The sequence below is a fragment of the Vigna unguiculata genome, chromosome 8 (genome assembly GCF_004118075.2).
Source record: "Vigna unguiculata cultivar IT97K-499-35 chromosome 8, ASM411807v1, whole genome shotgun sequence".
Taxonomy (NCBI): Eukaryota; Viridiplantae; Streptophyta; class Magnoliopsida; order Fabales; family Fabaceae; genus Vigna; species Vigna unguiculata.
Genome location: NC_040286.1, coordinates 36,664,710 through 36,688,199, shown reverse-complemented (window position 1 = coordinate 36,688,199; position 23,490 = coordinate 36,664,710). Strand labels below are relative to the sequence as shown.

Here is a 23,490-nt window from a genome sequence, read left to right as displayed (position 1 = left end):
AAATAAAAGAGGTGAAATGAAAATGAAAATATGCAAACATTTTCCAAAAATATAATTAAAAGGTCTGTAAAGAGTCTATTAAGTGACATTTAGATTTTTCCAAGTAACACTTCAATGAATCAAACAAGTAAAAGTATTTAATTCATTCTATTCATTTAATTACTTTTGTCCCGTTGTCCATTGATCCGCTGTCTTGTTTTAAAGAAATGCACTCTGTTTTTATTATTTTGTGATCTTACTAAATTCTCAGTCATGTTACATTTTCATTTTATAATTTTGTATAATTTTACAATTTTTTTAATTTTTCCATTTTATAAATACATAATTTCATAATAAAAAAATTAAATACTCAAAAATATATATTTAATGAGTATTCAGTGAAACAAAAAAAAATTAGGAAGTTAATTAAAAGTTTTTAAATTTGTCTGACTTTTTGAAACTTTTTTTAATTCTTCATTTAAGCACTTTTGTCACGTTGTATATTGATCCACCGTTATATCGGATAGACATGTATCCGATATATTAATGTTTATTTTGAAAATGATAAAATATTATGTGATTTATGATTTTAAAAAATGTACAACAACTTTTAGAAATATGATAAATATATAATTGTTATGATATGAATTCAAATTAAAATTATATATATTAAAATTGTCAATATAAAACTAAAAATTATTATCATTATAAAAATATCAGTACTTTGATATATTATATATCTAATCAATAAAGTATATTAAACGTGTTAGATAGTTAGATACAAATACATAATTTAAGTTGAAGTATCAGTACATTATATTTATGATATTCAATATTTTATTGGGAAAGTTATTAATTATGAATGAAAATTTATTTAGAAGACTTGAATTATTTTAAGTAATCATTTATTACATAAACGTTTTTTGTTTTCTTGAGGTTATTATAAAAGGAATGAGTGATATGTTTATGTTTACAAAGTACATTATTCAACAGATACTTTGTCTAGAAAGATGAGTCTTCTTCCCATCTTGTTCATTAGTTGTTTCTTTAGTGTTGGTAAAGCCACAGACTGTGGTGGAAATCATGTTACAGAAACCATCATTGTTGGTAAATATGGGCAAGCTGCATTCCGTACAATTCAAGCTGCCATTGATTCTGTAAAAACTAACAATGATCAATGGGTCAAAATTCACATAAAAGCAGGCTTGTACATGTGAGTTCAAATCATATTCTTATAACATCAAATGTTTAATCAACAAACAAGACTTCTGTTATGAATATGAAATTAATGTTTCATGCATACTTTGATCAAGCATAATTTTTTTTATACCTATACATTTCTAATTTTGATAAGGATATGAATACTCACACTCATTTCATCCAATTTATAAAACTACCAAAAAACTATATTCAAAAGTTTTGGCTACATCAGAAACATTCTCCACCATTCCAATGATGTTGACTGATTTTAAAAGTAGCAATGGTTACGGTTCTCGCAGACCCAAGACAATAAAGTGCCTCTATGACTTCAGTTCCTCTGCAATTGAGATAAAAAAGTGTTTTTATGACCTTGGGTAATAACCGAGACCAAAAGACACACCAATCTGTCTCGGTTTTAAAATCGAAGCAAAATGATGAAAATAATCGGGACCAAAAGTCCTTAGTGCACCGGTGATTCATAAAGATACATTTAGAAAACAACATATTTAATTTGTTGATGTGTTTTAATTGATTGTAACTGTGCAGAGAAAGTGTTGTTATTCCTATAGAGAAGCCTTGCATAATTTTAGAAGGAGAGGGTAGCCGAAAAACAACCATTAGTCACTGGGACCACCAGTCGATAAACAATAATGCTACATTCCTTTCTTTCCCACACAATGTGATTGCAAGTGACATTACTTTCAAGGTGAACATATAAATAAATCATAAAAAAACCATTTCCACAATTCTTCGATATTCTTTATAACTAATTTAGTAGTTTGCATTTACAGAACTCGTATAATGTGGCCACTACAGAAAATAAATCTAACCGTGGGGGAAGCAAAATCGAACCGGCAAATGCGGCAAAACTTTATGGAGATAAATATTTCTTCCAAAGGTGTAGTTTTATCGGTTATCAAGACACTTTATGTGATCTTTTGGGACGTCATTACTTTAAAGATTGTTACATTCAGGGTGAGGTGGACTTTATATATGGTTACGCACAATCCTATTATAAGGTAAGATACATTAGTTGTTTTTCTAGGGTTAAATATGTATGTGTCCTTTTAGTAAAAATTAGAATTAGTTCTTCTCAAAAATCTTAAACTAATTTAGTTCCAAAAATGCTTAGATTTAGTTTTTTAAACTAAATTTTTTTAAGTTTAGTTAACGTTTCAAACGATTTTCTCGGTTAATATCAAAGTAAACATATGTCAAACAGTGTAAATAAACTAAAATTCTGTAACATGAGTTTGAAACGTTAAATAAACTTATTAAATTTGATTAAAAGAACTAAATCCTCGTATTTACGAGAGTGGTGGACTAAATTGGTTCAAGATTTCAAAGATAGATTAATTCCAATTTTTACTAAAAGTTGAAGGACAAAAAATATATTTAACCTTTTTTTTTTAAATCTATTTTCAAAATAAAATACTGAAACATTTTTTTATGTCTTTTTTATTTGTAGAGCTGTGTGATCAATGCTGTGGGGAGATTTCCAAATCTACCAGGTTTTGTGACAGCTCAGGGAAGAAGTTCAGCAGACGATCCTAGTGGTTTTGTATTCGAAGGATGTTCCATTAAAGGGAATGGTGAAGTAAATTTAGGAAGGGCATGGGAACCCTATTCAAGAGTCATATTTAAAAAAACATATTTTTCTGAAATAACTCCTCAAGGATGGGTTGCTTGGAGAGCTGCTAACGATCCGTAAGTTTAAATAGATACATCCCTTATAAAAAAAAGACTTTGAGAATTATATTATTTCATATTTGTATTCAAAAAAAGTACTTTTGGTTTATATTTCGAGTATTTTTTTATATGTTTGATTATTATTTTTTATTAAACTATTGTAGGAGCACGACCACTTATGCTGAAGTTGATTGTAAGGGACCAGGAGCTGATACTTCCAAGCGTGTTCCATGGATGAAGAATCTAAGTTCTTCAGAATTGTATGAGTTTTCGTTTGCGTCTTTTATCAATAGTGATCGATGGGTTGACAAATTACCAATAATATCTTAATTTATTTTGTTTTTTCTATATTGGGTTGAGGTTCTTCTATCACTGTATTGGTTGAGTGATGGTTAATCTTTGCAAATTCAACGAAGATATACAGTACTTTGTAATCATCTTGTATACTTTTCAATAAGACCTAATTAATAAGTTTGTCTTTTGTCAAGTTTATAAAGGAGAGGGTATCACTGGGGAAATACAACACCAATGAGACTTGAGCTCAACCACATAAGACACTGACACCACTCTCAACCCAAAACCTTAAGGCAATGGATTTATGGGCTTTGATCCTTATATGGTGCTCAGGTCAATGTGAGACTTAGACTCACACTTGGATTCCTAACAGTCTTTATATTTAGATATATATGATTTATTTTGGTTTTCATATATATATTTTTTAAAATAAAAAAGTAAATTAAATGTATGCATTTATGTTAGATTGGCTTTAGTGACATCTGAAAAATTGTTATGTGTCAAAATTTAAATCATTTTTCATCTTTAGATCTTTCTAATTTGACACATGAATGATATATGAAACCTTTCAAATCTTTACATGTGACATTTTCTAAACAATTTAACACATGTCACATTTCAAATTTTGACATGTAACAAGTTTTTTTATAAAACAACCGATTTTAAACTCGTGTTTACACACATATTGATGTATGTTTGTGTGTTTATTAAAGTAGATTTAAAGGTTAAGAAAAGAAATAATAAATATTTTTAAGTGTATAATTTTTTGAATAGAATCTATTTGAAAATGATTTATATGTTTAGAAAATCGATATGTATTTAAAAATATAAATAGTAAACTTTGTAAAAGTTTAGAGGATAAAACATGTCCAAAAATATAGAGTAGACTTTCTAAAAATATAAAAGTCACGCCAATATATATAGAGTACACTCACTAAAAATACAAATCAGTGTATGAACATACTAGTCTAATATGTATTGTTAGACTCTTTTAATCAATGCATTGACAAACCCATTTAATATGTAAAGTTAGACTTGTCTAATGTGTATCGATAAACTTCTCTAATCAGTATATAGATAGACTCATCTAATGCATATTGCAAGACTCGTCTAATTAGAGAATGGATAGATTCGTCTAATGTGTATTGATAATCATCTAATATATGTATGAATAGACTTATCTAATGTATTGCTAGACTCATGTAATCAATATATGGACAAAGTCGTCTAATGTTGGTTGCAAGACTTATCTGATCAATGTATGGACATACTCATCTAATGTATATTCTTAGACTCATCTAATCAATGTATGAAATGACTCATCTAATAATTTTTGCTATATTCTTCTAATCAATGTGTGGGTAGACTCATCTAATGTATATGGTTAGACCCATCTAGTGTTCTTCGCTAAACTCTTCTAATCAATATATAAACATACCCGTTTAATGTATATTCCAATATTCATCTAATAAGTGAATCAATAAACTTGTCTAATGTGTATTAATAAACTCATAAAATTTATTTATGAAAATATTAGTCTGATGTATATTGCTAGAGTCGTCTAATCAAAATATATATATATATATATATATATATGTATATATATGAATGACTCCCAATGTGTATTCCTAAACAAATATTTCTTAAATTTAATAATAATGATTTTATAAAAAATATATAATTTTATTAAGTACTTAATGTACCACAAAAAATTATTAAATATTTAAATAATTAATTTTATAAAATTTTAAAATTATTAAATAACATTTGACTATGAGTTAATATGATGAAACATAAGATTTATGTTACCCATTTAATAGCTGTATCATTTGATTAATAGAAAAATTTAATAGTAATGACTTAATTAAAAAATATCTATATCATTTGATTAATAGAAAAATTTAATAGTAATGACTTAATTGAAAAATATATATTTTTATTGAGTACTTAATATATCATAAAATGTTATTAAATATTTAAATAATTAAAAAGTTATAAATTATAAAATTATATAATTATATAATTTTCAAATTTTCAAATTGTGAAATAACATTTGATAACAAGTTAATATGATGAAACATAAGATTTATGTTAGCCATTTAATAACTATGTCATTTGATTAATAGAAAAATTTAATAGTAATGACTTATTTAAAAAATATATATTTTTATTGAGTATTTAATATATCATAAAATGTTATTAAATATTTAAATAATTAAAAAGTTATAAATTATAAAATTATATAATTTTAAAATTTTAAAATTGTGAAATAACATTTGATAACAAGTTAATATGATGAAACATAAGATTTATGTTAGCCATTTAATAACTATGTCATTTGATTAATAGAAAATTTTAATAGTAATGACTTATTTAAAAAATATATATTTTTATTGAGTATTTAATAGACCGCAAAAAACTATTAAATATTTAAATAATTAAAAAGTTATAACATTTTAAAATTATTAAATAACATTTGATTATAAGTTAATATGTATGTCATTTGATTAATAGAAAATTTTAATAATAATGGCTAATTAAAAATATATATTTATTGAGTACTTAATATACTATAAAAAATTATTAAATATTTAAATAATTAAAAAGTTATAATTATAAAATTATATAATTTTAAAATTATAAAATAACATTTGACTATAAGTTATTATGATGAAACATAAGATTTGTGTTAGCCATTTAATAACTATGTCATTTGATCAACAACACTATAAGCAAATTTTTCATTAACAACAAATCTTAGTGACCAAAAGTTGTTAACCACTATAGCAACTAATTTAGATACTAATTTACTAAAATAAAAATTTATTGGTTATTATTGAGTGAAAAATTATAATTGATCTTTAAATTGGTTTCTAAAATTTAGCTACCAATATTTTGGTTACCAATGAAAATTGGTAACTAAATATTATGTACCAAAACTTTTTTATCAAAATAATTGATTATTACTTAAGAATTTTTTTTAGTGTAAAAAAATTTAATAATAATGACTTAATTAAAAATATATATTTTTTATTGTGTACTTAATATACCCAAAAAAATTATTAAACATTTAATTCTGAATTTTATGAAAAACTTAAAAGTTAATTAATATTTCACTTAATTACTTTTGACTTGTTGCCCATTGATCCACGGCCTTCTCTCAAGGAAATGTGCACTATGATATTTAATATTTTATTGGCAAAGTGATTAATTATGAATTGAAATTAATGTAGAATACTTGAATTATTTTAAATAATAATTAATTAAACAAACCCTTTTTGTTTTCTTGAAGTTATAAAAGAAAGAAGTGACATGTTTAGTTTACACAAAAACATTATTCAACAGATACTCTACTATGGAATTGTTTGCTCGAACAATGAGTCTTCTTCCAATCTTGTTGATTAGTTGTTTCTTTTGTGTTGGTAAAGCCACAGACTGTGGTGGAAATCATGTTAAACAAACCATCATTGTGGGTAAAGAAGGGGACGCAGCATTTAGTAGAATTCAAGAGGCCATTAATTCTGTCAGAAATAACAATGATCAATGGGTGAAGATTCATATCAAAGCAGGCTTGTACATGTAAGTTTAAATCATATTCTTATACCATCAAACGATTCATAGATCATAAATAGGTACAAATTTCACCTTACAAGTCGATTTTGGAAGAATGAATCAGATAAATTCAATTCTTAACGTAATAGAATCATTTAATAACTGAATTTCTTGCATGCTTTAATCAAACATAATTTTTTTATGTTGAATTGTTTTGTTGATTGTAACTGTGCAGAGAAAGTATTGTTATTCCGAAAAACAAGCCTTGCATTATTTTAGAAGGAGAGGGTAGCGCAAGAACAACCATTGATCACAAGGACCACCAGTCGATAAACAAGAATGCTACATTTCTTTCTTTCGCACCCAATGTGATTGCAAGTGGCATTACTTTCAAGGTAAATATGATAGAACAACCATTTTCATGATTCTTCTATATTCTTTATCACTATTACTAACCTATTGGTTTGCATTTACAGAACTCATATAATGTGGCCACCGATAAACCTTGCGATTTGGGAAGCAGAATCGAACCAGCAAATGCGGCAAAACTATATGGAGATAAATATTTCATGCATAAGTGTAGTTTTGTAGGTTATCAAGACACTTTATATGATATTCAGGGACGTCATGTGTTTAGAGATTGTTACATTCAGGGTGAAGTGGACTTTATATATGGTTACTCACAATCCTACTATCAGGTAAGTTACCGATAGGAACTCAAACGTGAGTCTAAGTTTTATATTGGGTAAAAATGAGAAAGTGGAATACAATATAAGGATAAAGATCCATAAATCTATTGTTTTAAGGTTTTAAGTTGAGAGTGGTGTCAATTTCTTATGTGATTGAGCTCATGTCTCATTGAGGTTGCATCTCGTCAGTAAAATCTCTTCTATAAAACCTAATAGTTACATTAACTTTTTTTTTTTTAAATCTATTTTCAAAGTAAAATACTGAAACATTTTTTTATGTTTGTAGAACTGTTTGATCAATGCTGTCGGGAGAAATCGAAATTTACCAGGTTTTGTGACAGCTCAGGGAAGAGAATCAGCAGATGATCGTAGTGGTTTTGTATTCGAAGGAGGTTTGATTAAAGGGAATGGTAAAGTGAATTTAGGAAGAGCATGGAAACCCTATTCAAGAGTCATATTTCGTAATACATATTTTTCTGACATTGTAACTCCTCAAGGTTGGGTTGCTTGGTCAGCCGCTAATAATCCGTAAGTTTAAATAGATACATCTCTTACAAAAGACTTTGAGAATTATATTATTTCATGTTTGTATTAAAGAAAAAAAGAGTACTTTTGGTTTATATTTTAGGTGATTTTTATTATATGTTTGGTTAATTTTCTTTATTAAACTATTGTAGGAGCACGACCACTTATGCTGAAGTTGATTGTAAGGGACCAGGAGCTGATACTTCCAAGCGTGTTCCGTGGATGAAGAAACTACGTTCTTCAGACTTGAATGAGTTATCTTTTGAGTCTTTTATCAATAGCGACGGATGGTTTGACAACTTACCAACAGTGTCTTAATTTATTTTGTTTTTTCTATATTGGGTTGAGATTCTTGCATGACTCTATGGGTTGAGTGTTCATTACGCTGTGCTCGTCGGTTAAATGAATTAAGAAGAGGGTGTGAAAATAGATTTGTATGAATTTTAGGGGATGAATATGTATGTTTTTATAGTAGATTTAGAAAATAAAATGAGTGAATTTAGAGATAAATTTTATAAAAGTTAGTGAGTGATTTGATTGATGTGATAGATTAAAAAAATTATAATAGATAAATTTTTACATTTACCAAAATATCCTTCATAATAAAAATTTAATAAAATTATAATTGAATAAATTAAAAATATTAAAATTTAAGAATATTTTAATTATATTTGTATATATTAATTATTATTATATATATATTAATAATAATTACATATATTATTAGTTTTTAACAATATTATAATTATTATTAATTATTATATACTTTTATTAATTAATAATAATAATAATCATTTTATATATATTATAAGTTATTATATATTAATATATTAATCATTATATTTGTAATAATATTTTAATTATTCTACATAGTTATAGTTATCAATATTTTAATTATTAATGATTATTATATGTATTATTAATAATAATTATTAAAAATGTATAATACGATAATAAAATATGAGGAGAAAAGGGTAAAAACCGATATATTTATGCAAATCTTTGTATTTGTGGTGAGATCAAATTGTAATATCTTTTTTCAATTCTTTCTGTGTTTTTCTGTGCTCATCTTCTAAAACAAACACCATTTCACATCTTAATCCATCTCTTCAAACTAATTTCAATAATACTATTCACACAAAGGAACACTACGATAACTTTTGTAAAATCAACAAAGAAATATAGTTGTATGCAATATTAACCATCTTGCTTAACTAATAACTTGGTTCTCCTATTTAGACTATGATTTGTTTTGGGTTTTATAAGTTTTTTTCATTTAGTTAAGTTTTTTTAATAAAAAAAAAAATGTTATGTAGTTATTATTGTTAAGTTGACATTAGTGGAGTTTGAAAAATTGTCAAATGTCAAAATCTGTCATCTTTTGTTTTGATATTTTTCTTGATTAATACGTGACATCTTTTAAATTTTTGACATGTAACATCTTTTAAACAATTTGACACATGTCATATTTTAAATTTTGACAATAATACTTTCCAAATAACTAAATAACGTTTAATACCAATTTAAAATAAGAGAGTAACAAGTGCAAGGTGTATAAATAATTAATAATCCAAAAATTTAATATTTATAGATTTGTCTATACCTATATATAAAAGGACTCGTCTATTTGATATCTTTTCCAGATTTACGCTTTAAACAAATATTTTATTTTTCTTAAAATAATTATTTTATTAATTTTATTTTTTAAATGACTGTTTCTTTAAATTTAACTGTTTTTTTTAGTTGTCTACAAAATAAATAAAAACTATTTATAATAACTTTACCAAAGTTACTTAATTTTATAATAATAATTTTATTATTTTTCATTATTATAAAAAAATGTAATTATATATGTGCCATGTGTTTTGTCTAGTTAATATAGTGATATATGGTATTGATTTTTAATTATTGAATTTTAATCATAACTAATATTTTAAACATTTCGTTACTGTTATTATTTTTATTTTGTAAAATAATGAATAGTTTTAAAAAATATTTTAATAATTTTAATAAATGCCTAGGAAAAGGTCAAGTATAATGCACGTGAATACAAAAATACTTACTAGTTATAATTAATACAAATATAAATTTAATAAATGAAAATTCAAGTAAAAGTAATAAAAATGAAAATATAAAGAAATAAATGTTATTTAAGGTCATATGCAATAGATAAATAGAAATCAATTTCTTTAATAGCTAAAATTTTAATAATTAATGTTAATCACAAATTTAAATATCGATTCATTATATTGACATATTTAAAAATTATTTTAATTATCAATAATTTTTATTTGACAGAGGATTTTAACACTTCAAATTTTCCCATGACGAATATTCTTCACTTTTTTGAAAGACTTTCCATTGTGATTAATAAATTAAAAAATAAATTGAGTTAAATTTTCTCTTGGTTATAAATATATATGTAGCTATTTGTCATGTTAGTAGGTATACAAAATCATCACTTCGAAACTAAGTTAGCTATTCACTGAGTTAATTCCGATGATGTTGACAGAAGAACTAAGGTACATATATAACAAGTCAAATAATAATCACATTTAAACAACTCCAATTATAAGAGATAAAAGATGAAGAAGTATATCCATTGTGACAGGAAATTAAACTACATGATTCAAATTTCTTAATTTAACAAAATTAATTAAATTTGATTTTAACCTTGTAAAACTTTTAGTGTAAACATTTACTTCTTCTTCTGATAAAGGTATAATTGTTATAATTTTCAATTTATAATTTGAAATAATTAATTAATCTAGTAGTATTTAGATATGTCTTCTTTCTTTTCTGAATTTTCTTAATTAATAGTTGTTTGTTTTAACATATCAAAACTGATAAACGTTTCTTGCCACTCTTAGTACTGAGTCACATTGACTTAGACAGGCAACAATGCAAGTAATTTTACAAATAACTATCATTTTTTTATCATTATAAAAAATTCTTAAATAATAATAAATTTTAATAACTACAAATATATTTAAATAATTAAAAAATCAATTTATTTTAATCAAAATTTTATTAACTAATATTAGTGATCAATTTAAAATAAAAAAAAATTTAATTATCGATTTAAAAATCAATTATAACTTTTTATTTATAATAAAAACTATTTTCATTATCAATAATTTATATTTTATAAATTAATATTTGAATTGATAATGTTAATTATCAATATTTTATCGATTAATTTTCTATAAAGTATTATTTTTTAATAAATTAATTTATAGATATATTAAGTTGTTTATTTTTAAAATTATTAATTTTTTAATATATCACTTTGTTAATATATCAATTACATAATTTATATTTGTTCATTTATCAATTTTATAACTTATCTATTAGTTAATATATTTTTTTATTTATCAATATGTGAAATTATATTTCATTAATTTGTTTTTCTTAATGCATTAATTTTTTAATCTGTTAATATATAAATTTTTTAATTCATCAACTTTTTAATCAATCAATTTTTTTAATTTATTAATTTCTGAATTTGTTAATTATTGAATTTGTTAATTTAATTTTTTTTTAAATTTATCAATTTCTTATTTTTCAATTTGTTAGTTTAATAATGTATTAATTTATAAATATATTAATTTCTTTAATTACTTTCCTTTTTCAATTTCAATTATATTTTTTATTAATTTATTATTTTATTAATGTTAATTTATTAATATCTTAAATTTATGAATTTTGTATTGTTCTAATTTTCAATTTTAAAAAAATCATTTTAATTTTTAAGTTTTATTTTGTTCTTGAATTTTTTTAATTTAATAATCTATTGATTGTTTTAATCTATTAATTTATAAATCAATGAATATTAATTTATTAATCTATTAATGTCTTAATGTAATAATCTATAGTTGACTAATATTTTCAATTTATCATTAATTTATTAGCAAAGTATTGTATACAATAACAAGCTTGAATATGAATCTCACTCTCATCTTATATACAAATTTGTGTGGAATTGACTTGAGTATGTTAAATGTGACTCCATTCAACTTAGTATAATGTGAATTCTATTCATTTTGATTTAATGTTGTCTGACTTAGTTAGTTTTAAAAATCAAGAACCACATAGTTAAAATTTTAATTTATAAATTTACTATCATTTTTCAAATGTTATATACTCTTAATTATAATAATTAAAATTTATATAAAGGTATCCAATAAATCTAAAATGAAAATAATTAAACATTTCATTAAAATTAGTAGAAACACTTGTTCTTGCGCATGACATTTATTTTTTTATGGTAAAAATAATAAAATTATTTTTGTTATAATTATAAAAGTAAACGTAAATATTTTAAAAAATAAAATAAAATAAATGTGTAGTGATATAGATTTAGATAAAAGATTGAAATAGTGGAATTAGCAGCATTTAGACTTTTTCAATAGCCACGTTTGTTGAATAAAGTAATAAATGTATTTAGTGAACATTGTTTTCTTTTAATTATTGTAACAGCCCATATTCATTGATCCATTGTCTTCTTTCATATAAATGCACTGTGATAGTTAACATTTTATTAGGAGAATTATTAATTGTGAGGGGAAATTAAATTAAAATATTGAAAATAATTTGAAGTAGTAATTAATGAATTAAACATTCTCTTTAAGTCAAAAAGAAAAGTGAAATAGTTTTGGCCACGTTTTTTTTTTTTTTTTTGGTATTAAAAGGGAAGTTTATGCTTTCAACATTTTATCATGGAATCGTTCTCTAGAATGATGAGTTTTCTTCCAATCTTGTTGATTAGTTGTTTCTTTTGTGTTGGTAAAGCCACAGACTGTGGTGGAAATCATGTTACAGAAACTATCATTGTTGGTAAAGAAGGCGACGCAACATTTAGTACAATTCAAGAAGCCATTGATTCTGTAAAAATTAACAATGACCAATGGATCAAGATTCATATTCAAGCAGGCTTATACATGTAAGTTCAAATCATACTCTTATAACATCAAAATTTAATCAACGATAACAAGAATTTTGTTATGAAAATACAATGAATGTTTTTCATGCATGGCATAATCTTTTTGTATATAGCTACATTTAATTTGGTTTTACCTTGAATAAATAAGATTAGGATACCATTATGAAAAAAGAGTGGAAAAATCTCTCCAACAATATGCCTCGTACCAAGATTTTGTGTTGACTTAATCCATTAACTTACATAAGTTACAAAGTAGATTATGACTCATAGGTTAAATTATTTAGGTTAGAATTGAAATTTTTAACTCATTAGTTTGTTTTAAACAATACAGTAAACATTTGCTTTAAGTTTGTATTTTAATCTTAGACGTTTGATGTAGATTTTATTGGGATGCGAACTTATAAAGTTTTATGAGTTATTGTAATATGGAATATTATGGGTCATATAATTACTGAATTAAATATTATGATTGTCGAAAATTTGTAGAAATTTTGAAAATATGAGATATATGAATTACATAAGATATGTTATAAAAGGACTCATGTTGAAAGATTCATTTATGAGTGAGTTATATGAGATATTATAAGTGAGTTGAAAGATTTTCCTCATTTATCATCTGATCAGTTAAATCAAGCTAAGGTTGTATTTTTCACCATTCGTCACATCTATCACAATGGTCAATTGACAACTACATGAGAACGAATTGAAAATAGTCATCAAATAACTTTACATGATTTTTATGAAAATAAAGTCATAAAATTATTTATCTGAAAATTTTCTTTTTCTAAATACAGATTTAGAGAGGATGTGAATTTAAATAAATACAAATTTAAATGAATAGTTAGTGCACATAATATGTCAAAATTGGTGGGTAAAAACTAAGTCGAAAAGGATTGACTTGCTACACCACTTTTTTTCAAATTAAATTTAAAATAAAATTATTTTAAAAATTAATTTTTTTATATCATATAACTTTAAGAATGTAAATATATAATCTGGCAGGTTTCTCAGGTTTAATAGTATGGCTCTAATATATGCAATATATTTGAATATCTCAGTTTTTTTCCTTCTTGTATTAATAGATAAATTACTGTGATTTTTTTCTCTCATGACATTTCTATAATCATATAACCATGTTCATATTATAATTATTCAGAGAAAGGGTTACTATTCCGAGAGAAAAATCATGTATAATTTTAGAAGGAGAGGGTAATTCGACAACAACCATAAGTTACGCAGACCACAGATCAATAAACCATAACGCTACGTTTACTTCTTTAGCATCCAATGTGGTTGCAAGTGGCATTACTTTCAAGGTGAACGCATAAATAAACTACACAACAAATATTTTCATAGTTCTTCAATATTCTTTAGTCTCTGATATAATGTTATGTATCTGCAGAACTCATATAATTTGGTGAATAAAAGATACAAATCTTACAACGTGGGAAGCAAAATCGAACAAGCAAATGCAGCAAGACTGCATGGAGATAAATATTTCTTCTATAATTGTAGTTTTTTAGGTTATCAAGACACTCTGTATGATCATTGGGGACGTCATTACTTCAAAGATTGTTACATTGAAGGTGAAATCGACTTTATATATGGTAGTGGGCAATCTTTCTATGAGGTAAATTACATTAATTATTTTATAGTTAAAGTATGTTTTTAGTCTCGTAACTTTGACAGAAATTGAAATTCATGTTTATTCGAAATTTTAATACATTTTGGTCCTAAATTTTAAAAAATAAATAAATATAGCATTTTTAACCTAATTATATATATATATATATATATATATATATATATATATATATATATATATATTGTACGGGTAAAACACATTTTTCAATTGATATTCAAGTGAGAACGTTGTGTCAAACGGTGTAAACAACTTAAATACTAGTATAAAATATGTTTGACACGTCAAAAAATTTTACGTAATTGTATTAAAAGGACTATTAGGTAACTTACATTAATTATTTTTATGGTTAAGTATGTTTTTAGTCTCTCAACTTTCACACGAAATTAGAATTTTTCTTTGTTCGAAACTTTAATACATTTTGGTCCTAAACTTTAAAAAATAAATAAATATAGCATTTTTAACCTAATTACATTAATTTTTTTTTACGTGTAAAACACATATTTTCCTACAGATATTGAAGTGAGAACGTCATGTCAAACAGTCTAAACAACTCGAATACTAGCATAAAATATGTTTGACACGTCAAAAATATTTAACGTAATTGTATTAAAAGGATTACATCCACTCGTTTTTAAAGTCTGATGACCAAAATTTATCAAAGTTTCGGACATAAACGAATTTCAATTTAAAAACATGTTTAACTCTTATTTTTAAATTCATTTTACATATATGGTAGTGGATAATCTTATAATCAAAACATTCATTTTTTTGATGTTGTGTTTTTATAATGTGCAGAACTGTTGGATAAATGTTATTGGAAGATTTCATTCAGCAGGGTATGTGACAGCTCAGGGACGAACTTCACCAGATGATCCAGATGGTTTTGTTTTTGAAGGAGGTTCCCTTATAGGGAATGGTAAAGTGAATTTAGGAAGAGCATGGAAAGCCTATTCAAGAGTCATATTTCATAAAACATATTTTTCTGATATTGTAACTCCTCAAGGATGGAATGCTTGGCATTATGCAGGCAATGAGTAAGTTTAAATGATACGTGGCTTATGAAAAACTGTTGTTATTATATATTCCATGGTTTAAAAAAAATAGTTTTTTTGGGTATGTAATGATATTTTATATAAATTAAGTATTTGTTCTTGATTTTTTATTGATTTGTGATTAAATTGTTGTAGGAGTGGAATCACTTATGCTGAAGTTGATTGTGAAGGAGCAGGAGCTGACACCTCGAAGCGTGTTCCATGGATGAAAACCCTAAATGCTTCAGAAATGGAAGAATTTTCTTTAGCATCTTTTATTAATAAGGATGGATGGGTTGACAACTTACCAATACAATCCTCCTAATTTATTTTATTACTCATTGTTAATCTATGTATGCTTAAATGATAATATAGCAATTTGCAATATGAACCATATTTTGTGTTTTATATATAAATAAAAGTGAGTATTCTATGATTTTTATATCTTTTATACTTTTAAAATATTAACGGTTGAAGATTACATATCAATTAAAGACGAAGTGAATACAATGTATACAAGTCAATGAAAATTTTATTGTTTTACCCAAAAAAGTCGTCAAATTAATTACGAGTGTTAAAAATATATTATAGACGGGAATGTCATTTAATCTTCATTAATTACGAGTGTTAAAAATATATTATAAAAAAGTATAATAAATTTTTATAAATAGAACATCAAAAATATTTATATTAGCTTTCAATCTTTTATATATATAATTTATTCTAAATATTTAAAATTAGTTAGTAAGTTCAAAAAATATGATGGAAGTAAAAGTTATTAAATGTGCAGTACATGATTTGCAAACAATAATGATATTAATAAAAGTTATTACAAAAGGTTAGGTATTACATGAAGCATTCTTTGTCTGAATAAATCACTTGCTTGAAGCAATTATACGGTAATAACTATAAATTTAGTTTAATCGTTTTTTTAGTTCAACGATCTAGACAAATTTACTGATGTAGTTTATACGGTTATACTTTTAACTGTCTTCCAACACAATACATTTTAATTTCTACATATTAAAATTAGGAAAAAAAGTAACTAAAATTGGAGATATTAGTTTTTAATTAATTATAACAAATTCCAAATGAAAATTTATAATAACTAATTTCATTCCTCGGACCAAATATATACACAAATTTTACAAAAAAATTAACTAAAATTTAACTAATGAAGTTTAATTTCCATTTTTAGGATTTTGTATTTTACAGTGACAACTCTTAATAGCTAACCCTTTTAAGAGAGTGTGACTCACACTAAACAAGACAAATAGCTATTAACAATAATTTGACAAAAAAAAATACATCAAATGAAGGTACGTGCATATCCAAATACTTCGCCCAATTGGAAATTTCTCAACCAAAGAAAATAAGTCTTCCAAACCAATAAGCGAACAATTATCTTGAGAAGCATGGGAAAATTTGAAGGTGCTGCAATCACCAACAGCGAAAGTTTTGTCGCATCTATTCCCAGATCCTCTCTTATTAACATAGCCCAGATAATCCCGTTTACGAAAACGAACCTTCTCAACCAATTGCAAATTTTCATCAACTGCCAATTCTACTACTTCCCACTTATTATAAGGATTACCATTCTTGTGTGTCACATGAATTTCTCCATTTTGAGTTATCATCTTTTTTGCACTCTTAAAAAATCCAGATACCAACTTCTGATGTAGCCTGAATTCAAATATAGATATTTCAAAATCTGCAATTATCAAAAGTTTCTATTTAACGATTTTACTGTACATAAAAACTTACTCAATCTGACACAGTTTATGCTCACGATAGGTAAATCCGGCATGTGGAAAATTGAAAATGATTCGGTCAAAACATTTGGTTTTGAGGAGCGGGTGTTCACTCATAGTATGAACATCCACTTCATGCAGAATGGTGCAACCAAGTTCCTCTAATTCCATCAACTTTATTGAAACCCTCGGGTATTTCCATAATAAAATACCTAAAACATTTCAACAAGAAAGTTAGAATCAGAAAACAAAGACATCAAAAGTAAAACAGTTTGAAATAAAAGAAAAAACATCCTTCAAACACCTTTGGAGTCAAGTGAAGTTGCTACCATGTTAGAAGCAGAGCCAAATGCCTTGGCCAAAGAGAGAGAAAAAGAGAAATCTCCCTCTCCTACGAGGAGTATCTTCTGGGAGCTACTGTAGTGTTTTATCGTTTTCTCTTCCATTTTGGTAACTATTGGCAATGAAAATAAACATCTACTCGAGCTGCTATATATAGGGAAGATTTACGTTTTCAATTGTGAGATGAACTTTAATTGGATAACTTTTGAATTTGAGGGATGCATTCCAAAGCTTTTCATCTGCCTCATTGTAGTGTTTGAGAACTGAAGAGTCTCCATAACATTTTCTGACTGCAATTGATTAGTTTACTGAGTATTTTCAATCATAAGTGTTATTCCCAACAATATGCGCATGCAACTTACCTTTTCCAATTACTCAATGCATCGAATTTCGCGCACTAATCCCATTTCATAAGGGAGAACGAGAAAAAGTGTGGTGCATTCTTGGTTTAGTAATTTTAATTGAATTCATATATGTGTAGACTTTGGGCATGGGTCCATGCAATATAACTGAAGTTTGTTTTAGAGGCTACGGATAAAACAATGCACCACAAAATTTGTCATTCATGCTTACTCTTTCTTCTTAAGTTTATGACCGATAAAATTTCTAGATATAGATACGGATAAAACAATTCACATTTAAATTGTTATAGGATTTGGCATTTCTGATTTTGAGGTGAAGCGGTTCGCCATTGCTGATACAGGGTGTACACAGTAAAAGAAAGAAAGAGTAAATCCGTAATTTTGTCAAAGATATAGGGTGCAAGAAGAAAAAAAAAATGGAGATACAGAAAGAAACAGCCACTATGTTGACCTCACCAAACATGATCAAAATTTATATCAGTAACATAATTGCTCTACTAAACAACAAATTGTTAAGAAATGTAATAAATATGTTGCCACTATTTGCCGTTCCCCCTTTTGATGACAAAAACTTGCTAACTGGTTGAAAAGAATGTAAATTGCAGGCATATAAAAGGGATGAAAAATATTCATGTAAAAGAAAGAAAATCACAATTACAAGCTTCCTAAGATACTCAGCAGAAGCCACTCGAATCACTTCTATGAATCCTTATTATCATCATCCTTCACTGCTTGAGTCACGCCAACTTCTGCTGGGCGAATGACACGATCATAAAGCATGTATCCTGCCTGCAAACACAACCATAGGATAGCTTTTATACTCATTGCTCATGTTTTCAGTTTCCGTAAATAAGTAAACAGCCCAACAAAGGAAGAACGAGACAACGTCTCTTCAAATATGCAATTAAATAGATTCTGATTCAAAAATGGAAACGATCATACTTTAGCTTTATAAAACTCTAAATTTGCCTTAAAATACCGACAAAATCAAACCAGAACTTATTGCACAGCAAATTGAAAGGGCGTAACTGCACTTGAAATCCTGTAGGTAACAGATTTATTTAATGGAACCAACGGGCAACATGAAATCAATGCAATGATAGAAAGCACGTTAAAAAGTATTTCTAGCTCCTCCCATAAGCAAAAACGATTATTTGAATAAAAAATTCATATATTACGGTAACATGTATTAAATAATAATTTTATATCTGTAAACAAATTAAATTTATTCATCCGCAGTCACTGCGACTAGAGCAGTGCCAGATTTTTTCTAAGTAAGCTATGCAATACGCAAGGGTGAGAAAATGCTTCCCTACGAAGTGAATGGTCGGAAATGAGAACATGACATTGATCTCTATCTCAGATTTTTCAAATAGAAAAGGTACGAAAACATCAAAAATGGAAATGCGGCATAATAATAGAAGTAATAGTATCAAATATGAATGATACAGATATGCCAACAACCTTTTAGTATCCATGCTTCATATATACAAAATAACACGTCGTATCAACAGTTTTAAGGGTCTAAACGAAATTATAAAATAGGAACAAGCAGATCATAGTTCCTTCCTAAAAATTATGAAAATTACCTTCAGAACAGCTGCAACAGTTCCTGGAGGCTTAGAACCATCAGGAATTTGAAAGACAGCATTATGTCTGTGTGGGTCAAAGGGCTCATTCGTAGGATCAAATTTTTCTACACCAAACTTTTTAAGTACCTGTACGCACTAGCAGTTAGCTCTACAATATGCTGGAGCATGAAACAATTTGCAGTCCACAAAGATTTATTATTTCAAACTCAAACTCATAATAATCCACAGTAAAATTCAAGAGACAATTTTTTTTGTAATATTATTGAAAGTCATAACTTGTGTAAGGAAACATTTTGTTAATTCCGAATAGTCTAGTCTAAAACAGTTTAGCCAGACGTAGTGGATGATCCATACACGTAAGTGTTATAATAAATAAGATTAAGTTTTGAATTACTAATAGCTAATTAAACTGTATATAATAAGAATTCTCAAACTGGTAGACCAGTTCTGAAATCTATAGGATGCCCCTACATGCAAAAGTGTAACAAATAAATTCAATCAATAAAAATCTTGACCAGACCCAACATCATATTTATCATATTAAATTCGTTATAATTTTAAAGGACCCATTGTAATCTAAAACCAAATCATTAAGAATGTCTTCCTATGTTTTAACCTAACATGGTTCATCAATTAACGGTTCTTTCGTTGGTCCAAATATAATATCTCATAAAAGGAAATATTCGATTAATCCCAAACATAAATATGTTTATAACAAATATCTAATAACGGTTCTTTATTTTCCATTCTTGATGTTTATAACAAATATCGTCAAATAAAAAAGATTGACGAAGCAGAGTATTGGACAACAAAAGATTAGCAACGCAAAATATTGGACAAAATCAAAGATCACAATAAGATTTGCGTCAATAAACAATCAAATATTGAACAAATTCTTCAACAGATACACGGACACAAAAACTACAAAAATTGCATGCAAGAAAGAGTCTTCATAAATCCATAAGCACATAAAGTAGTATCCGGTAGATGGTCAACTAGACCATCTAGTCTCTGAGAGAAACATATTGTCATATCCTTCACCTAGTAACGTTAGTTCTCTATCAAACAACTTTCTAAGAGAGTTTTTCCTGGAACCATTATCAAACTTTATTTGTAGCTAGGAGTAGCAAACTAAAGAATACTTGTGAAATCCGGAAGTGGTTTAGGGACAAAAAATATTTGGTGTTCTTTATCACTTTGTTTTCCAAGCATTTGTGAAAAAGCTTTGAACTCTATTCAACCCCACACCATACAGAGTCAGCATGTTATTTCGCACTTCTTTGATCAAATGGCACGGGAAGGTGATAAAGTCCTTACCCAAATTCTCTAGTTATTAGATACCCATCAACTCAATGAGAATTCAGCAAGTAAACTAAATAACCTATTTCCAATCTAGTGATCATTAAATGAATGAAGTGCTTCCAGAGTTTCAATACACAGCTATTTTTTGATACAATGATTCACAAAATAATTAAAACAAAATTGAATAAGAAAATGATTTCCAACATGATTATGACTTTTAAACTAAAATAGGCCATTAGAAACCAAAACAAAAAACAAGCCCCTAATCTAACAGAATTTGAACCAAGTCCACTAACTTTAGTCTAAAGCCTCCTCACTTAGTCCCACCAAATTACTCTCACCCTCACATCACTCAATTAACCATCAGTCCGCTATCATCACTGAACAAAAGTATTTAAATGAGGAACTAATAAGACAGCTGCAAAGAAATGGGAATAAACATCAGCTATAAAAATGAGAAGAAAGAAAACATTGAAAAATAGATTCGCTGTGACTTTTGAATTTAAATAGATACCGCATAAAGTAGAACATTCTACCTCTGACAATTGTTTCTCGGTCATTTCAACACCTTGCAGAAGTGTTTTCAGAAGTTTTACCGCTTCAGCAGAGTCACTAGGTGTATCAATTTTTGAAAAACTTTCCTTTACAACCGAGGAAGCTCTTTCCAGATTGTCCGCAACATCTAGTAAACTCTTCGCAAAATTCTACATCATATTTAAACCACTCAGCACCCGGTTGAAGAGGAAATTATTTGAGAAAAAGGTTTCAGACATAGACCTGTATAGCAAACTTTTTCGAATTATCTGCTTCACGTCGTGTCCTTTCCATGGTATTCTCCATATCTGCATAAGTACGCAAAACTTTATCCTGCATTTGTTCAATCTCCTTGTGCTTTAACTTCAAAAGTTCTTCTTTCTCAGCCACAAGTTTAATCAAATCATCCTTGGATAGATATTCACTCTCTGAATCTGAATCTGAATCTGAATCTGAATCTGAATCAGAAAATGCTGTTCGTTTGAAACCTCTCCTCCTTCCTTTTACAGTTTGAGATTGAGAATCAGAAATAGAACTTGATTCCTCTGTTTTATCTGCAGATTTAGCTTGTCCGGCCTGTTCAAAATTATTGGCCTTTTCGTTTGCTTTATCAGGGTTATCATTTGTAGAATCTTCAATATTAATATTCTTCCCTTTTTCCTTGTCATTAGTTTCACTTGAAGCTGATGAAAAAAACCCACATCTTGGAGTTGATGATGAATTTATCCGTAGCAGTGACAAATTGACTTGAACAGGAATCAACTGGAACATTAGAAAGTATATGGGGTTTTTAAAATGCCTAACTAGAATTCACTCAATAAAAAATGATAATGACGGCATGGTCAATTCTCATCATATCTTCTACACAAAAAAAAAGAACAAAAAAAAATGGAGGAATTATTAATCCTTCGTATCAAAGTTGGAGGAATTATCAATCCTTCATTTTAAGAAAACTACAATGATCAAGAATAAGAGGGAAAAATATTATAAGAAAAAAGCTCAAGCAGTGCTTCTACATCAAAAAATCAACAAGTTACACTTATAAGTCAATTTCTATGCCTTGCACGTATAAAAAGGTTCCACTGGTAGTAACCAATAAAAAATTCATCATTGGAATGACTATCAAAATAATTTTTGTGAAAGTCTATGCACTTGCCATATATGACTATTCTATGAGTGAATGACAGTGTAAAAATCAGTCCATACACCTTTACCATGACTTTTTCTTTTTAAATTGACTAAAGAATGACTTATTAAAAAAATTTCAACCAATAAATTTCCAGAGAAGAGAAAACAATTTTTAAAATCTTCATACTATCAAACCACTAATGAAAATTAACAAGCTAAATAAAAGAAGAATGAGATACAACGCAACCTATTAAAAAACCCTGGCTAAATAGGACAATCAACAGCAACAAATGACACAAGACATTCATCCTATTATTTCTTTCTTTCTAAATGACATTTACAAAAGTTTGTTGAACGTTTGATTTCAAAGCAACCGGATTACACTTTATAATGCATGAAAAAGAATTTCTGAAACACAAGCCACCATAACCTTAATAAAACTAAAAAAATAACATGAACGTCGATTATTTAAAAACGAGCCAATTAGGATATATTTTGAGACACGGAACCTCCACGAAAGGAATCGGTAGTAAGAAACGTAAAAGTAACAACAAGCGTTAAAAAGGGTCAAACAATAAAAATTTGAGGAAACCCCTAAAACCCTGGCAAAACCCTAAGAATTAGATAAGTGTGGGAAGATTACCTTGTTGGGAGATTGGTGAATAAGGGAATGTAAGTGATTGGAGAAGTGTTGGGAAGTTTTGGAAGCAGAGAGAAAAGAGGTTCGGGAAACGGTGGTGGACACACGGGACAAAACCTTGTGGACAAACATCTCTTAAGAAGAAGAGTTAATGAAAAACAGGGTGTTTCTGAAAACGAAAACAGATAGATGGGAAAACTGAGAACTTTCTGGAAAAGAAAACAGTGTTACATGAAGCATTCCCTTTCTGTATAAACGTCCTTCAAGCAATTCGACAGTATATAGAAATTTAG

General features: G+C 26.8%; 5 protein-coding genes across 5 annotated transcripts; 3 read left to right on the top strand and 2 right to left on the bottom strand.

The window, feature by feature from the left end:
• The first annotated feature begins 2,390 nt into the window (after positions 1–2,390).
• On the top strand, positions 2,391–3,222 carry LOC114195176 (putative pectinesterase 10). Its single transcript, XM_028085567.1, has 3 exons — positions 2,391–2,402; positions 2,648–2,886; positions 3,033–3,222. Exons 1-3 carry the CDS (start codon positions 2,391–2,393, stop codon positions 3,196–3,198), a joined length of 417 nt encoding a protein of 138 aa, XP_027941368.1. The 3' UTR covers positions 3,199–3,222.
• Positions 3,223–6,538: 3,316 nt separating this feature from the next.
• Positions 6,539–8,246, top strand: LOC114195175 (probable pectinesterase 55). Its single transcript, XM_028085566.1, has 5 exons — positions 6,539–6,741; positions 6,950–7,109; positions 7,191–7,412; positions 7,690–7,931; positions 8,081–8,246. The coding sequence occupies exons 1-5, from the start codon at positions 6,539–6,541 to the stop codon at positions 8,244–8,246; spliced, it is 993 nt and encodes a 330-aa protein (XP_027941367.1).
• Positions 8,247–12,646: 4,400 nt separating this feature from the next.
• On the top strand, positions 12,647–15,943 carry LOC114195174 (putative pectinesterase 10). The gene is made up of 5 exons (XM_028085565.1): positions 12,647–12,870; positions 14,027–14,186; positions 14,273–14,500; positions 15,311–15,549; positions 15,703–15,943. The coding sequence occupies exons 1-5, from the start codon at positions 12,647–12,649 to the stop codon at positions 15,869–15,871; spliced, it is 1,020 nt and encodes a 339-aa protein (XP_027941366.1). The 3' UTR covers positions 15,872–15,943.
• Positions 15,944–16,801: 858 nt separating this feature from the next.
• Positions 16,802–18,262, bottom strand: LOC114195173 (uncharacterized protein At4g26485-like). Its single transcript, XM_028085564.1, has 4 exons — positions 17,602–18,262; positions 17,311–17,509; positions 16,886–17,229; positions 16,802–16,806 (listed from the first exon to the last, which is right to left on the bottom strand). Exons 1-4 carry the CDS (start codon positions 17,741–17,743, stop codon positions 16,802–16,804), a joined length of 690 nt encoding a protein of 229 aa, XP_027941365.1. The 5' UTR covers positions 17,744–18,262.
• A 162-nt stretch (positions 18,263–18,424) lies between these two features.
• Positions 18,425–23,490, bottom strand: LOC114193197 (grpE protein homolog 2, mitochondrial). Its single transcript, XM_028082916.1, has 5 exons — positions 23,201–23,490; positions 21,673–22,191; positions 21,432–21,599; positions 19,591–19,719; positions 18,425–18,790 (listed from the first exon to the last, which is right to left on the bottom strand). Exons 1-5 carry the CDS (start codon positions 23,327–23,329, stop codon positions 18,701–18,703), a joined length of 1,035 nt encoding a protein of 344 aa, XP_027938717.1. The 5' UTR covers positions 23,330–23,490; the 3' UTR covers positions 18,425–18,700.